The following is an 18,356-nucleotide window of genomic DNA, read 5'->3' on the forward strand; positions in this document are numbered from 1 at the left end:
GTTATCTAAGTACACATATTTTTATACTGCTAATATTCTTGCAAATACTACTAAATTTTAAATATATAAAAAGCGCAATGATTTTGCTTCTCACTATTCTTCTAAAAGCATGTACACCCTATATACTGATATTCATATTTTAAATACATTATACAAAATCTGAGCTATGTAGATCGAAGGTAATACACCAAAACATGGCAAGCAGTAGGATAATGCTCAGCATCGCAGCTTTTGGCCAGCTCCCACTCAGGCTTGCTGGGGCCCCAAACCAACCCCTGCCCTTTCTCCAGGTCCCACATTCTCTCAAGCAGTAGCATTAGGCCTCTATACTTCTCCAGTGATTGAATATCATCTAAGCACCTGTTAAGGGCTAGATACTGAAGATTCAGAATTCAACAAGGAACACACAGGTTAGTTAGAGGAAACCAAAGATCACCTGCTCTACTCGCCAGTGTTAGAGGAATGGGCAAAAGAATAGAGGAAGGAGCACAGACTCAGTGAGGGATATCTGGGAACGTTCTTGAGAGCAGGCACACCGTAAGCTAAGACTTCAAGGATAACTAAGAGTTGTTAAGTGGAGGGTGTGAGGGGAGATAGAGGGGAGACCAAAAGTCAGGAATGGAAGGAAAAGATGGAGTTTGTTATGACTGAAAAATTTAGACTATGATTAACCACTGCAATTGAGAGTTAAATACAGTGGTTAAAATCCTGACAGCCATAGCAAAAAAGGTACATAGTTCTCAGTACATGAACCTCATTATATGAATCTTCCAGAATACATTAGGAGAAATAGTTTCTAAACATTAAATATAATGATTAGTATATCAATCTTAAGGAGATATTGAACAACTCAGTAAATAATTTCTTTAATTGTTGTATTTTTGTTGCTGGTATTGTCATTTGTTTGATTTTTCAAAAAGAAAAGACAAAATCATTCTTCACAGGGCTGGTCTTTATTGACTTAACGACAAATAGCCTAAGTCTTAATACAAGACCTAAGGTTCTGAAGGCCTTTCTTCTGGAAACTAAAACAATTCAGTACTAGCATGAAGCTTCCTGATGGTTTGCCCTGGCACTGCTGATCAGCACATCTAAAGGAGTTAAAGGTCAGCAGATTCACTGGCCTATTCTCAAGAGTCAGTTGTCTCCACCAGGTTTTTTAACAAAAATCTACTCATCAGTTCCTGTAATTGTATTACAGTATCACGAGAAAGCCTGAGAAGGGTATGGTCATAGAGGGACAAAAAGAAAATTCAGGCACCAAAAGACAGTATCTTAGATAGTAGCCTAGTTCCCTCTGTTATTTAAAAAAAAAAAATACTGATTAAAAATCCTGTTGGCCACCATGGAGCACAGCCACACTGTCTCTGCCCCACAGCTCACGATGCAAGAATGCCTAGCATGACGCTGGAGACCAAATGAGTATTAGCAAATTTGCGTAACAAACAACTGACTTAAATAATTAATTAATCTGTATTTTGTTCTCATAGGAAATGAAAATTAAAAGCCCTCCAAAGAATTATTGAAAAGTACTTATTAGCAAGGCATATAGAACAATGCAGTGTTTACTCATGCTCTTTTTTTTGTAAAACCAAACACCTGTAGATCTTTGGATCTTTAATAAGTCCAATGTTGCTTCCACCATGAATATTGAAATGCTTTAACATATGTAGTGACCCTTATAAAACTTCCTAACATAAGTTCTTCGTATCAATTTCAAATTCAAAGATTACTTTTTCCCCCCAAATCATGCAAACTCACCAGTGTCAGAAGCCATCAATAAACCCATGAGTCTTGACACCCATGCTTTGTTTAAATACTGAGTGACACTTTTTAGTTAATTCAGCAGACAAGTTTTGTTCTGGAGATCAGCCAAAAATCTATTAGGATTTATTGTTAGATCTATTTCTTATGAATATATATTACTTCTAAAAACCCCCAAAGTAGTATAATAAAATTGTTGTCAGGTAAACGGTTTAGAGATTCTGCTTTAGGTAGCAGACTTGTGTTTGGTTCATTCCACTGGGCAATTGCCTTTCCAGACCCTCACCACCAACAGAGAAGAGCCAAAAGGCCTAATAACTTAAAGTTTCTAGAAGTTAGAAGTGTTAGAATTTAAAATATAGTAAGGATTTAGAATTTCATAAGGATATTTGAAAGTGAAGATAAATAATTATTTTGAAAACACTTGAGATATTTTTATTGGAGTTCTTTATAACTCAACTTGAGGTGGAATGTAGCTCCAAAGAATCATAATTCCAGATGACAGTTATTTTCCAGTCAGTCCTTAAAGTAGTTTACATGTTATAGCTAAAGCAGTATGAGATTCTGGAAAAGTACTCATTGTCCAATGCCTTCTGCTTTCTTACTAAAAGAAATAGCTAATTCTAGCTTCCAATTGTTAATGAGTGGATTGTTTATCTGGGGCATTATCTACAAAAAAACCATGATCTTAGCTAGCTTTCCCTTGTTTCCTAATACATTTCTGTGCTACTTTTTCCCAGTAAACAATTTTGTGTGTTTTCAACAAATACGAGCTATCTTTAATCGTGCCTGGAAAAACACAGTCAGGAGAATAAATTCCTTCTCCTCTCAACTGTCCTCTTCCCTTCATTATTTTAAAATATTGAAATACTGGAATATGAATTACTTGGATTACTAACCATTTTTAGTTACCTACAGCACTTACATGGATAATCCAGAAGTTTCTTGTCCTTAAACACATACTAACATTTTTTAAATGCCACCATTACAATTTACTGAATAGTATTTTACAGACATATAAACTCAAATATGCACCCATGACTGTCAGTCTCACATTTTATAGAAGTTGAAAAAAAGAGTAGAATACAATGTACCCTTTTCAATTACTATGTCAGAATAGACTCTCTTCATTATAAATTACATAACTCCAATTCAAGCTTGCAAAAAAAAAAGTAACTTACTGGTTCATGTAAAGGGAAAACTGCAAGGGTATGTCTGCCTCTGGTACTACTAGGTACTGGGGCTTGAACTCTTATTATCAAGACTCTCCCTCCATCTCCTTTTCTTCTTTTTCTTTGCTTATTGGCCTCGTTGATTTTTTTTTTGCAGACAGGGCTTTCTTCACACAAACAGGGAGGGGAGCTACAAGCAGTTGAAACAGCTTCTATTCAGCATTATTCCTGAGAAAAAGGTCTAGCATCCAAGTAAGAATCAGTGAAAACTCAGATTGGCCCTGCTTGGGTACTAGGATGATCCCTGAACTAACCACTGAAGCCAGAGAGATTGAATGATAGGACTGGCTTTAACTGGCCAGCCTGGGCCACTGTATCTATGAGGGGCCTGAGGCTGGGGCATAACATTGTAATGGAAAGCCCACAAGGGCTGTGTGAGTTGAAGAAGTGCTTCCCCAAAGAAGGGTTTGAATATGTCATCATTGCTGTCCTCGTGTCAGTTTCTCTAGTTTCTTGGAAATTTTCAAGTGTGTGCCACAATCAGATACTTACATTATCTGATGTAGAGAGAAGAGAAAATGTGGGATGACTCAATACAGGAAGATTCTACACTTTCAACACTGGAACTGGTCCATCAGCAGACTGTTAATTCGAGTATGTGATTCTGAATTAGATCTAAATATTTGCACAATGCTCTGGGTCACTTTTGCTGTGTTTACTGATTACTGCCTGAAGCCTGAGGCCAATATTTGAGGGGCTACTTGCAGTACTATTTCATTCTAGTCAGTACCTTTGAGTCCTGGGGTAGCACTCAACTCATTTACCCACCTGTGTGCTAAGATAAGATAGTTTAATAGCATCTATACCATAGACCAGTTTTAACATTTGAACATAACACAGACTTAGTCCACTAGTTCTTTATATTAATCCTACTTTTATCTACTGGTACAACCAAATTAATTTTTTCAAGGGTGAACTGCTGATATTTCTGAGTTACTTTTCCCAGTTTTTAATTTCTCTCTTGGTCATACTTTCATCTGGTAATCTGGTATCTATCTTTTAACACATAATAGTAGATTTGGAATATGTTTTATAAAAATTCTTTGGGATTAGCAAGGTCCTATACTTCAGGCAAAACTGGCCCAGTTCAGTGCCCACAGATAAATATATTATGCTTTATTTTTTAAATAGAAATGAAAAATAAAAATCTGGCACCTATTTTGTTATTCACAAATTAATTTTATATCTAATTGGAATAATTAAACTTCTTACCATCCATTTGCTTTTGTTCTTTCTCCAGTTCTGGTTGTCTATTTCTTTCCCTAATTATTTTATTATATGTGATCTTCCTGTCATATGCCTTAAATCTTTGTTGGAAAGAAGTGGGATATTAGTTCATCAATAAATTATTCAAGCAAACAAATCACTAATGTATCAGCTGCTCTTCCTCCTCTTCTTTTCTCAGAGAAGATAGAAAATATATGGTTAATGCCCTCTCAGTGCTTTATAGACAAAAAATTATTTAATATCACCTAATGACTATTTCAAAATTAGATTGCTCTCACAAAAAACTTATTAAATATATTGATAGAAGTCAGTTTATTATAAAATATGTATTTCATTGATAATAAGACCCACTTTTAACTACCTGAATTTTGAATATATCCTGCAAATGTGATAAGAAAGCATTGTGTTGTAGCTTAATTGGCAGTGTTTTTTCTCCCCGACTGGTACTTGAAATATGATGTGTCTTAAAATCAATGGCCTACTGGATTTGATAACACATACTACTCTAATTATCTGCCTTCATTTTCCCAAAGATTTTCATTTACGTCAATTCCATTGGCCAACATCTTTTAGGAAACAACAAGTTTGGTTTAAAAGATTCCCTTTTGTAAAACTAAGTTTCTTTTTTTTTAATCGAAGTATTGTTGATATGCAATCTTATATCTGTTTCAAATGTACAACACAGAGATTCAACAGTTACCCATATTATTAAACTGCACTAATAATAGTGCAGTTACTATTTGTCAACATAGAAAGATGTTACAGAATCATTGATTGTATTCTCCATGCTGTCCCCATGACCAGCTTATATTGTGATCGAAAATTATTATATCCCTTTATCCCCCTCCCCATTCACCCACCCCAGGCCCTCCCACATGGTAACCCCCAGTCCCTTCTCAGTGTCTATGAGCCTGCTGCTGAAATTTTGTTCCTTCTGTTTTGCTTTGTATTTACATTCCACAAATAAGTGAAATCTTATGGTATTTGTCTTTCTCTGCCTTACTTATTTCACTCTAGATCCATTCATGTTGTTGCAAATGGAAGGAGTTCTTTTCTTTTTATGGCTGAATTATATTCCATTGTGTATATATATATATCACATCTTCTTCATCCATTCATCTATTGATGGACACTTAGGTTGGTTCCATGTCTTGGCTATTGCAAACAGTGTGGTGATAAACACAGGGGTGCATATATCTTTTTGGAGCAGGAATTTTGTTTTCTTCAGGTAAATTCCTAGAAGTGGAATTACTGGGTCAAATGACATTTCTGTTCATAGTTTTTTTTAGAGAACCTCCATACTGCTTTCCAAGTGGCAGAAACTGAGTTTTTTTTGTGACATAAATAGTTGATCCTTAATGTTTCTATTTTATAAAATCAAAATTTTGCTATTGTGTGGCTTACCTCAGACCACACGTAGATTAACAAGACCTTTCAGCCATCATTTTCATAGTTCTTTTTGAATGTACCAAAAAACGGTGGTGTCATTTACATATTAGTAGTTTATTTTTAAGATTTAGAAGTAATTTCACATGTTTCACTCAAAGCAAAAACAACATATTGAGAACCTGCGAAACTTATATGTGAAACTGTTTACATTAATCTCGTGATTCAGTTTTGACTCTCTTACTTTAAATCTCTGGTATGTTTCTGTTCTGATTTAGTGCCTGGTTAAGATTAATGTTACAGGGTAATTTACTGCAGCTTCACAGATGGTATTTCAATCTTCGTAAATGGACTTTGGAATCTACGCACAATGCCATATAATGTTAGGTTAACATCAGTGTAAATGTTGAACTTAAAACAGTTCTAAAAGATCATGATAGAAATTTCATTATCCCTTTCTAAAAACCATAAATTCTGAAGAGATTTCATGGGCTAAGTATTTTTACTTCACTGGCATGGCTAACATAAAACTATCTCTTTATATTTGAAATCACCTGCCCCTATATGTTGAAAATAAACATAAAAAATTAATTACCTGGTTTTAAACTATTCTAAAGTTCTAGTCACAGGAGAAGTTACTATTCTTATTTTTACAGCTTCCTATGTGAAATGCTTTATAGAATCCACAAACACACACTGCTTTTAGTGTCTTTCCTTTGATGTCCATAAAAGGCCCATTCAAAACTGCAGGTAAGTGTTCCTAATGTGCATAACAGAATTTGGCTGAAGTTAGTTGAAGCTGTTAGAAATAACCTTTCTCTCTACATGTCTTTTGAGGGAAAAACTGGTACCAACAATACCAGTTCAGCTGTAATTAGTATAACTAACAACTGATATGAAAGAGCAGACTCGGGGTCATTCTTAAGAATTTAAAGGTATTAGCAGGTTAAGGTTGTAGGGCGTCCGATCCCCTGGCTTCATCTGTTGGCCTGGCTGGTGGGATTTGTTGAAGTCATCAGTGCCCTCTAACCCCAAGGTGTTGCTCTCTCATAATTTACTGGTCACATGCCAAGTTCCTCTTTCCTCTCCAGTGAGATGACTTTGGGGATGGCAAATTCATTTAAAAGCTCTCGTTACAAATGCCTACAGATTTTCAACCTTTTACTGTAGATGAAGGATTACAGATTAATTTGCTTTAATGCTCTTGTCCTACCAGCCTTCGACTACATGAAATTGTCATTTTGCTACATTACAGAATATGATTTGTTAAGACCATTTAACATGTATTATAAGAGGAACGCTTAAAATCTAACTATTAAATCAGATGTTGTGTAACTGATTCTAATACATACAGAATATTCCACTTTTTATGGGCCACTTCTTCAAATTTAATTGCCCACCAGTGGCTTTTGTTGATGTTTACAGTCAACTCTAGTGCACTTAAAGGACAAGAATTTAAGGGAGGAATAACCTCTTGTGTTCATGAGGTCTAGCTAACCCCTCTCTCCTAGTACCTGGTTTTGGATTCTTCCTCATCTCATTATGTGATACCAGCACATAAACAAGAGGGATGCCGTAGACCTTTAATCATTCTTTCCCTTTTCCCATTGAAGTCATGCGTGTAAGATTGTTTTTAGTTTCTTTCTACCTAGAAAAGCTAGAAAGTTCTTTTTTGTTTTTTGTTTTTTTTAAATTTTAAAGCAGCGGGCAGCAAGGCAACATTATTAAGGAGTCAAAAGGAGACTTTTCCCTTTCAACTTTTTATGTTACTACCTTGGTCTCAGACCATCATTACTATTATATATATATACTATAGATATTTTTAACTATAGGTTACTTACTATCCATGAGTAAGCTGGGGCAGGTCCTAGTAAAGTTTGGAGGTGGGAAGCATCTAACCACAGGACCCCGAGGAAAAGAAAAGAAAATTTAAAATTCAGTTTATCCTAGGGCACTGGATACATGGATATCTAAATACTTAAAGAATACAGACTTAAAAATCATAGTTCTCATTTAAGTACCACAAGGAATTAATCAGATATATTCTTCCCTTGCGACCTCTATTTCAGTGTTTTATACACACGCCACTGGTAGTTCATGAGTGAACTGTTTTTTGTTTTGTTTTGTTTTAGTAGTTAACTTGTTTATTCTAATATGTATTAGAAAAAGATATGAATAACACAGAAACACATTTAATGGATATTACTGCTTAAGACTAGACAAATATAAAAAGTAAGTTGATATAAAGAAAATCCCAGATATTTTAACAGCACTAGTAATTTGTATACATGGCAAAATTCATAAAAATGTTGCACAAGTGACTGAAGTTAGGGAAACCATGCTCTGGCTAAGCATGAAATTCCCATAATTTTTCTTCTAGTGAAGAACTCACAAGATGCTCTTAGTTCTTCATTTCAACATGCTATCTATTGATCATCAGTTATGTAATTTACATGTTTGTCTGTATATACCTGGCACTTTCACCTTTTGTTTCCAAAACAAGTCAGCTTCTCTGGGCTTTTCTTGGACTAGCTGATATCTGAAGTTCCTTCCAGTCGGAGTTATCAGTCAGCTGATAAGCTCCTCAAAATTGGAACCACATACATAAAACTTGATGCTTGATCTAAGTAGTAGTTTAGTGACAACCCCAAGCCATCATTAATACATATCCTTTTTGCTTAATTCACATAATCTGATCACCAATTTAAGAATGTTTCACATATCCGTGTGCTTGACCCAAACTAACAAATAATTTTAATTATCACACCAATAATTTAAAACTTTTTAAAAATGAAGAGCAGACTGGTGCTACTTAAAGTTCACACAAGCACCAATTTTTTTTCATGGTAGCATTTCCTGAGCAATGACACCTAAGACAATATTGCAACACCTTATTTTCTTGCTCTTCCATAACAATTAACTATGAGAGAAAGACATCAAAGCTGAGCTGACTTCAAAGCCTGTAACACTTACAGTTTTCAGCTGTTACTGTAACTAGCTGTTTCCCCTAACAGCAATTCATCTTTATTCCCCCCACAACAAGCTACATCTGCCACTCTGCTCTCTACCTCACCAAGCCAGTTGGGTAGGAATAGGGCCTGGATAATGAATTCTTTTTTTTTTATTCCAGTAACAACTTTTTTGTTGTTGAAGTGTAGTATGATTTTTAAAATGGACAGAAGACCTGAATAGACATTTTTCGAAAGAAGACATAGAGATGGACAACAGACACATGAAAAGGTGGTCAGTATCACTAATCATCAGGGAAAAGCAAATCAAAACCACAGTGATACATCACCTCACAACAGGAAATAACAAGTGTTAGTGAGGATGTGGAGAAAAGGGAACCCTTATACCCTGTTAGTGGAAATGTAAATTGATACAGCCACTGTGGAAAACAGTATGGAGGTTCCTCAAAGAATTAAAAATAGAAATACCATACATTTCACTTCAGGGTATTTATCCAAGGAAAACACAAATCGCTGTTTCAGAAAGATACATGCATGTTTATTACAGCATTATTTACAATAACCAAGGTATGGAAGCAACCTAAGTGTCCATTGGTAGATGAATGGATAAAGATGCGGGACATTACAGAAATTCATCTTACAGAGCAGGTGGCCTTGCTAGGTTCTGCCTGCTGTCTCCTGCCTTCCCTTTTTCCAAACCTATCAAATAAAAAATTAACACCCTTGAAACAAATCTCAAAGTTAAACCAGTCCAGAGAATTAGCATATTAGCTTAATTTCAAGATTTTACCACTAAAAAATAGACCATATAATGTATTTACTTACTCACTTTTCCCAAAATTATGCCTTTAACCACAGGGCCTTAGGCTATGTTCACATTAAACATATAATGTTCTTCATTATGTTTATTTCAAAAGCATGATAGGCCTATGTGGGTAAGACTGTATATACACCTACCACTTTAGCTAGACATCACAAAATGAAAAATTTTAAGTAAGTCTGGTATTTGGCCCTGTAAATCAATGAAGTTAAAAGGAGTGAATCTAAAACATTGTTCATCTCAATGCCTAAAATGTAATTCTTGGAAGAGCATGCTTTCTCTAATAGGAGAAAGAAAGTTCCATGCATGTATCATTTTCCAGCTATATTAAAGTTAATATATTAAAATTTGAGCTTGTTCTATACTCAACAGCCAAGTAGATACTAAAATATTATTCAGGCCAGTTTAAGAACTGTAGAATATTTTCAGTTTTTCTTTTAATAGCCCAGATAAAATTTTGAATTATTTTCCTTGAATAACTTGGCACCATTGGTGGTAGGTATTCAGCACGCCAGGGAAGGGAGCATGGGGGGCAGCTGTGGAGATCTGGTAGCTCGCACGCAGCTCTTAAAGTTATGGCGCCAAAGGAATTTACAGAAGCCTTAATGATTTAGCTGTTCCCAACCCTCAGCCATATATGATGTTCTGAATAGTTTATGACAATGACTTTGACTGTGGATTATGGAAATTAAACTGGCTCAGTATAATGGTTGTATTGTTTGAGGAATGGAATGGGCTACATTATAAACTAGTGAGCTTCCCGTCTCTTGAAGCATTGAAGTAAAGACTCAGTGACCACTTTTCAAGACTCTGATAGAGGGAGTTCTTATATTTGATAAGGATTACTAAAGAATTTTTAATATCTATTTCAATTCCATGGTTCTGTGTTTCTAAAATTAAAAAGATATGAGGAAATAGAATTGAAGATTATGTGATGACAATAGTATGGGGCTATTGACAGCAATTTAGTAATTAGATCTCATTTTTAAAAAAGACTCATAAATTTCTCCCCAGTTCTGTTTCGAAGGGACTTGAAAAGGGAAAGGCATAATGTCATGAGTAGGTAGGTGACCAGGACGGTGTGCATCTCTTCTAGTGCTGAAGGTCGGGAGAGAACGGAACCTACTCTAAAATGCTCAGAAAAATGAGCATAAGGAAAATGACAAGGGAACTTTTTTAAAGAGTGGCAACCCAAATGGATTCCCACAGTGCTAGAAATAGAAACCAAAGGATTTTATGTCTATATGACTTAAAGGAAGGAAACAAAACAAGTAGAAAAATGAGAAGTTAAAATTATAAGTTATTGGGGGGCTTTCTTGTCCCGTCCTGGCCAGAGCCAGGACCTCTGTCCTCTCGCTTTATCTCTAAATAAAAGCCTCTGCCTTGCTCTCCTAAAAAAAAGAAAAGAAAAAAAAATTTTAAGTTATTGGAGATAAATAGTACATGGACTTTTTGAAAGGTTCAATTTGAATTAGGAAGGACACTGAATAAGCGGCTCCTGCAAGGAAATAATGTGGCCACAGCAGCTTGTGAGCAAAACAACCTTTGCACATGTCTTTTAACAAACAGATAAGAAGGGGAGAATCAGGAGAAAGAGACCCAGGAGTCATGCTAAGATACAATGAAAAAGTGCATGGAAGGCTTAACAGTAGAAAGAGAAGGAATATGTTGATTGAAAGTTGTAGAAATCTTATCTGTAGGTAATTTATTAATTGATATTTCTCCCCAGTTCTATTTTGAGGAGCATAATAATTGCAGGGAATCAAGAAAAAGCATAATGTAAGTGCAGAGTGATGAGATCCATCAACCAAAATGTGGCTTAGGGCCAGTTATTGAACAACTCTGGATCATTCATCATTTTAGATATTAGTTAAGTAGATGATTTTCATGATCTTTTCTAGCTCTGAGATTCTCTCCTAGTGCCTTAATTCAGACCGAATGTGTCAGCTTGCAACACCTGGTTTATTCTGACCTATAGATAACAGCCATGGTAGAAACTCAGGATAATTTTGCGAAGATACCAACATTTTGAGGTGTATAAAAGTTACAGAGTGCTCACTTCAGCAGCACATACACTAAAACTGGAACAATACAGAGAAGATTAGCATGGCCTCTGTGCAAAGATGACACGCAAATTCATGAAGCATTGCATATTTTTTTCTAGGTAAGCAGCTTCATCTGAAAAAATCCATACCTGGAGAGACAAGGTATCTTTTCATATAAATGTAGGCTTTCATTTTTACAATAATAGCACGTGGTAGAAATTTACAAAATCTCTGGGCTTCACCATTTGAAAACTGCAGCATGAGCATTACCTGCAACATACTTTCCCTTAAGTGCTGTCATTGAAATGGCCACTTGATGCATGTTCAGTGAATTTAACTTACTAATTAATTAAAAATATCAAAAAAAAAGTTCTGGAAAAATCTCCTGTATGGGGAGATAAGAAGTGAAGATACCAGTGATGCTGGAAAAATGAAGTAGTGCTAGAAAAAGTGAAGGTGAACCCCTCAATTTGAATTTAAAGAAATGATTGGATGTCTACAGAAGGCATCCAAGAGAAAGCCAGCAATGTTGCTTCAAGAACCATTTACATTGTAAGTGAATCTGTAGGTTTGATTTACTGGCAGTAAAGTGATACAGAAATCTCATTAATAGATGTTTTCCAATGAAGAGGAAAGAGGTACTACCAAAGAGCATTTAGAGAGAGAAGAAAAAATAACAAAATACCAAATCTATAAAGATGAAAAATGTGGAAAAATAATTTCAATTGCCATTTAAACCTAAAATCAGTAACATATCAAGGTAGTTTTCCTCAGTATTAAACCACTCCCTGGAAGTAAAATGTACAGATCTTTTGTGTTGCTATTAACATAATTAAATATTTTCCATAAGTGTTAAGTCTCTCATTTTCTGGGAAAAGGGCCATACACCTAACTGGGATTATATGTGACTATTAATTGTGGTTGCAGACTCTAAAGAATCTACTTTAATATACAATTAAATTACAATTTGTATACCTTGGTATAATTTTTTTCCAAGGTTTGGTATTTTGGGTTTCCTGAATATCTGTATAAAAGCTTATCATTATTCTGAATTGTGTTGTATCCTCTATTTTGAAATAAGAATATGAATTTTTCTGAAATGGCCATTTAGAATAACATCAATATTATTCAACACTTAAAATCATTATTTTATGATTGGGAACTTTATGCCTCTCCTCATGGTATATTAATCTATGAATGGAATTTGTCTTATGAATAATACATTAATAGGAAGTTAGAAATAAATGTGATTCTTTGAGTGTGTTTTATTTAACAGTTTATACCTCAGTATTGATCACTGACATGCTCTCCCTTGCTATGTGCCATTAATCCATTTATGCTGCTCATTGGAATGAAAAGAAATTACCAAAGAATTTCCATGTTTAAGTGAATTCCTCTGTATTTGTGGATTGTTTAGCCTTCTTATTTCTTCTATGTATATGATCCTTTTGAAGATCCTTAACACCAATTTTTTTTTTTTTTTACTAACAACAAACAAAAACAAAACAGCTGTGGCAGGGGTTGTAAGCCACTTGGCTGAAGTCCAGCTTCCTGGCGTTTGGCCACATTTAGTTCCCAGTGCTGGGCTGAGAAGGCAGAAGTGGTACGGCTCTGTGCTGACCAATTGTCATGACCACTCCTACCTCATTCTTAACATTTTGATCCTAATCTACTTCTACACATAATGTACTTCACCAGCAGCAAAAGAAGGTGTAAAAATCTAGAATCAATTAACCAATGCGGAATCTCAGGATCCAGTGGCATTTTTTTTTCTTCGTGTTATAAAGGAAGCATTTGCTCAATAATGCAATTTCATCCTATGTTTCACATGTGAAAAGACATTCCAAAAAAATCTCCAAAACCTAAGTGAAGTACATGTATCAAACTATTACTATAAATAGACAGTATTTTTTGTTAGTCTGAAAAATATACTTTAATCTTCATCAAGAAAAATAATATGGCTCGTGCTTAGCTGATTATACTTTGCACATTGAATCAGAATGTCAGAATCTTCTAAATAAATTGTTATTATGGAATTAAGCAGAACTTCAGCTTTAAATTTGTATGATTCACTCCAATGTAAATTTCTTTTCATTGAAGAATACATTCCTCTGCCATAAATTGTACTGAGTATGAGCAGCAGTCATTTGAGGTTCGTTGAAAATATTGGAGAACATCATGTTTCCTGTCCTTTCGTTAAGCTTGGCATATTGATTTTTTTTGCACAGCTTGCAGGACAGAAAGGTGATATACAGCTATGGCAAGACAAGCTGACCACATGTGAGTTTGTTGAGTACTGCTGGATTAGCAGAAATTGTCTGACTGTGTAAATACAAGATTCGACTTCTCCAGGAATGGTTTATGACTGAATCAATTAAAATAACAAGTTTTTATTTTATTACCCAGAATAAATCATTAGTAAAACTCTTTTGTTCCTGATCACTCATTTGTAGGATGTTTACATTCATTTTGCTTATGTATTTCAAGGAAAGTAATAAATATGTGGCATTAGACCCAAAGATAAGGATATAATAAATGTTACCTATCACTTTAATAATGATTCACACGTTTTTTCAACAGTGAGATTCTATGTTTTTACTTAAATTCGCCATTGCATTTCTTTTTTAGTATCTCAGTAGCGTTCATGCTTTTGTTTCCCTTAAGCCCAGATGTGGCTAGGATTCGGGTTTGTCTAATACTTCTTTCTTGCTGCATTTAAATAAATAACCTTGTGGAAAGGGAGTCTGAAGTAGTAGGGCTGGTTTGCTCTTCTCTTCACCTTATTAAACCTCCTCTTTAAATGTGTCCATTATACAGTTCACCTTGTCTGACTTCAAAGAGTGCAGATGGAGAGAGGATGAGGTATAACTCAGCAGAATGGGTTACCCATGATTCCTTAGAAATGCTAATGTTTTATCTGTCAGGTTTATACAGTTCTTTGAATTCTCTCAGAAGCACAGAAACCGTTGTGTTGTTTTCTGCAGAACAAAGTTGACAGTCTATCTGTAACTAGGAAATGTCCGTAATATCACATACATGGATCATGTTGTTACCTGCCTTTCAAGAAAATACTTTCTCTCAAACATTTCAATCTCTATAAATGTAGGTTTCTTTTTTTAAGCAAGATTTTTTTCAAAAATTTTTTTTCAAAATTTTCTGTACTTGTTCTCATTACTTTTAAACAGTACATCTTATGAGATTGCATGCCAAATTTGTTAGAAACAAGTCTCTTACAATTATCTGGAAGAATGCAAAGCATGAGTGTTTCCCCAATAAAAAAGGGGGAAAAGGGTCAGAGCAAAGAAGAAAGTGCCACTGGTTTGTGTTAGGTGACACTGTGCCCTGCTTGTCTTATTTGATTACATAGAGCCCCTGAAGCCTCAGGCGAAGCTGATTTTAGCTATAATCAGCTTCTTAACCTTTTGAGAACTAACGTAAACACTACCTAGCAGTGGTTAATTATGTTGCTCTGCTATACACTACAAAGTGCAAAGGTAAAAGTGTACAACTACAGTAACACATGTTGTGACAGAATTTAACAAGATGACTTAAGGGGATTGCAGCAGAGTGCAGTTCTATTATTTGTGACAAATTTTAAAATAAAGATTTAAGGGTACTTTAAAAAAATTTTGAACTATCATTTTTTCCAAGTTTTGTCCATAAGTCTAAAATTCATGTACTGCCTTTTCCTTTGTGCTGTCCTCACATTTGTACTTTTTCAGAAACCTCTTTTGATTCTACATACATTTTAGAAATGCAAGAGTGTTCATACACTCATTCTTTCATTTTCAGAGTAAACAAAAGTAATTGCCATAGTCATACAAGTGAAATCCTTTTGGTTCACTTTTATAGATAGTTAAAATTCATTAGGAGAAGAATGAAATTCCTTTATAGTTAAATGGAATATTGTAGCTAAATAGGTAAGAAGCTGACTTTTTGATTTAAAATAGGAGCTCTTGATACAGGGATCTGATGTGTCATATGGGAAATTAATATGTCAGATAATTTTAATTTTACTGTCTGTAGTTGGTCTAACTGTGGTGTAGTGAAGTGACTAATGGAGTAGAGAACTATAAAGATTGACTAATGTACTTATCAAGGCTATCTCCTCAAAGTCGTATTTGCTGGGAAAACTACACTAGGAATATTCTCCTGAGTGAGAGTTGCAGTGACCAAGAGAATAAATATATGGAGCCATAAGCCATACCCTGTATTGTTAGGCCTCTTACCAGCAATTTTACCTAAAATTTCATCTCCCCCCAAAATTCTGAAGAGTAGAATCTTAATGCTCCCTAGTAACACACACAGTCACTCTGTATGTAGAGTCTGAGCCAGGTATCTGTCTTTTTCAAAGATCCACAGGTAATCCCTAGTGATTCCCCAGGTTTAGGACCCACTGACATACCCATTATATTCCTTTCCATGCTTTAGTCATTGGGAAGCTTAGAGTTACATTTGCATCACATCTGTAGCAACTAAACAGGACTAATCACACCCATTCATCATTTTCTTATCCATTTTTGCTTTTGCCTTGACTTCTTCAAATGTTGTACTTTCACTAAATTTTATATTGTGTTTATTTTTAACAGCATTATTGAGGTGGAATTTCAATCCTATAAATAAATCCATTGTAAATGTAAAATTGAAGAATTTTTCAGCAAATTTATAGTTGTGCAGTCATCAGTACAATCCAATTTTAGGAAATTTCCATTATCCCCAAAGCATTTACTTGTGCCCATTTGCAGTCAGTCCTGCTCCTACCCATAGCTCCAGACAACCAATGAGTTACTGTCTCCATAGATTTGCCTTTTCTGCAAATACCATATAAAAGGAATCATTCAATATGTAGTCTTTTATGTCAGGCTTCTATCACAATGTTTGTGCAATTCAGCCACATTGTAACACATGAGTCATTCGTTCCTTTTTATTGCTAAGTAGTATTCCATTGATGGTATGCCATATTTTGTCCATTTACCAGCTGATGGACATTTGAATGTTTTGGAGCTATTATGTATGAATATTGCTCTGAACATTCGCATATGAACCAGTCCATATATATGTTTTCGTTTATCTTGAGTACATATTTACTAGTGGAATTGCTGTGTCGCATAGTTAAGTTTATGTTTAGCTTTTTGAGGAACTATAAAACTGTTCTTCAAAGTGGATCCCCCATTTTATGTTCATACCAGCAAAGTGTGAGAGTTCATTTCTCCATATCCTCACCAGCACTTGGTAGGGTCAGTCTTTTTGATTACAGCCATTCTAGTAAATGTGTAGTGTTATCTCATTTTGGTTTTAATTTGTATTTCCCTAGAGACTATTTGATGGTGAGTGTGTTTTCATGTGTTTAATAAGCCGTACATTTATCTTCTTTGGTGAAATGTCTATATTCCTTCTGCCTATTTTTTAATCTGATGTTTGTCTTATTATTAGATTGAAGGAATTCTTTGTATATTCTGTATATAAGTCCCCTATCATGTATGTGATTTACAAATATTTTATCCCAAGCTGTGGCTTATCTTTTCCTTTTCTTAGTGGTAATCTTTTAAAGGGCAGACATTGTTATGAGTTCAAAATTTGATGAAGTTCAGTTTATCATTCTTTTTCTCTTATGGGTCATGTTTTTGGTGTTACATCTAAGAAATCTTTGCCAAGCTCAAGGTCACAAAGATTATCTCCTATGTTTTATTGTAGAAGTTGTATAGTTTTAGTTCTTACGTTTAAATATGATTAATTTGGAGTTGATTTTTATATATGGCATGTGGTAAGGATCTAAGTTCATTTTTTGGCATGTGGATATTTAATTTTCTCAGAACTATTTGTTGAAAAAATATCTATCCTTTTCCCATTGGATTGCCTTGGGGCTTTCTCAAAAATCAACTGACCATAAAGTGGGGGGTTTATTAATACACTTTATATTCTGTTGTATTGATCTATATATGTCTGTTTTTTACGCCAGTACCATGCTGTTTTGAACACTGTAGCTTTATAGTAAATTTTCAAATTAGGTAGTTTAAGTTCTTCTACTTTGTTCTTTATTAGATAATCTATAATCTATTAGCAATTATTTTTAATTTTCTTTCACTTCTTTTGTTAAGTATATTCTTAAGTTTTTATTCTTTTTGATGCTATTGTGAGTGGAATTCTTAATTTCATTTTTGAATTCCTTATTGATAGTATAAAGAGTTATAACTGATTTTTGCACATTGATTTTGTATTCTGTGACCTCAGTAAAACATTTATTCTAAATTTTTTTTGGTAGAATCCTTAGAACTTCCTACATATATAGGACCATGTCATCTATGAACAAAGACAGTTTACATCCTCCTTTCCAATTTGCATGCCATTGATTTCTTACCTTATTGCACCGACTCTAACCTCCTGTCCTATGTTGAAAAGGAGTGGGGGGAACAGTTCTAGATTCTGGGTTTTTTCCTTTGAGGGTCGTTGTTTTGGTTTGTTGGTTGGTTTTTCTTTCTAGAAAGTTGCCTGAACTTAATTTCCAGAATCTGTCTCCCCTTTAGGATATACATGCTGATCTCTCTCTCTCTCTCTCTCTCTCTCTCTCTCTCTCTCTCTCTCTCTCTATTTATTTATTTAAATTTAGGCTGGCTTCCTAGAGATCACCCCTTTGCCTGAATCATTTAATGGTCAGAGTTCTGGTTCGGTCATCCCAAACCAGCAAGCTCCTCTGGATGGATGGATGCGTGTGCGAGTGGCAGGGTGCATTCAGAGCTCATAGTTTGAAGTCAACCCCAAGCTCTTATTTTCTGCCGGGCTTCTCTGGGACTTCTGTGCCAGCACTCAGCTCTCAGTCAGGAGGGGTGTGCCAGGCACTCATCTAGTTCCTTAACAGCTCTCTCACTTCCAAGGATCTCCTGTGAAATTTCTGGTTAGTCTGCTGGTCTGCTGC

General features: G+C 35.0%; 1 protein-coding gene and 1 non-coding gene across 18 annotated transcripts in view; both read left to right on the top strand.

Moving 5' to 3' along the window:
• Positions 1-18,356, top strand: part of ARB2A (ARB2 cotranscriptional regulator A) — a 465,105-nt gene that overhangs the window by 354,136 nt on the left and 92,613 nt on the right. Inside the window, exons 10-11 of one of the 17 annotated variants that reach the window (XM_073234039.1) lie at positions 11,563-11,605; positions 13,672-17,452. The exons of 14 other annotated variants lie outside the window; for them this stretch is intronic. In XM_073234039.1, coding sequence (XP_073090140.1) covers positions 11,563-11,605; positions 13,672-13,717 — 89 coding nt within the window. In that variant the 3' untranslated portion in view covers positions 13,718-17,452. Of the gene's footprint in view, positions 1-11,562; positions 11,606-13,671; positions 17,453-18,356 lie in introns of those variants that run through there. 2 more of the 17 variants (XM_037012000.2, XM_037012006.2) reach the window with 2 other exon arrangements.
• Positions 11,450-11,556, top strand: LOC118971289 (U6 spliceosomal RNA). The gene has a single exon (XR_005059665.1). It is a non-coding gene; the product is annotated as a U6 spliceosomal RNA (small nuclear RNA).

The sequence above is a fragment of the Manis javanica genome, chromosome 1 (genome assembly GCF_040802235.1).
Source record: "Manis javanica isolate MJ-LG chromosome 1, MJ_LKY, whole genome shotgun sequence".
In the NCBI taxonomy this organism is placed as follows: Eukaryota; Metazoa; Chordata; class Mammalia; order Pholidota; family Manidae; genus Manis; species Manis javanica.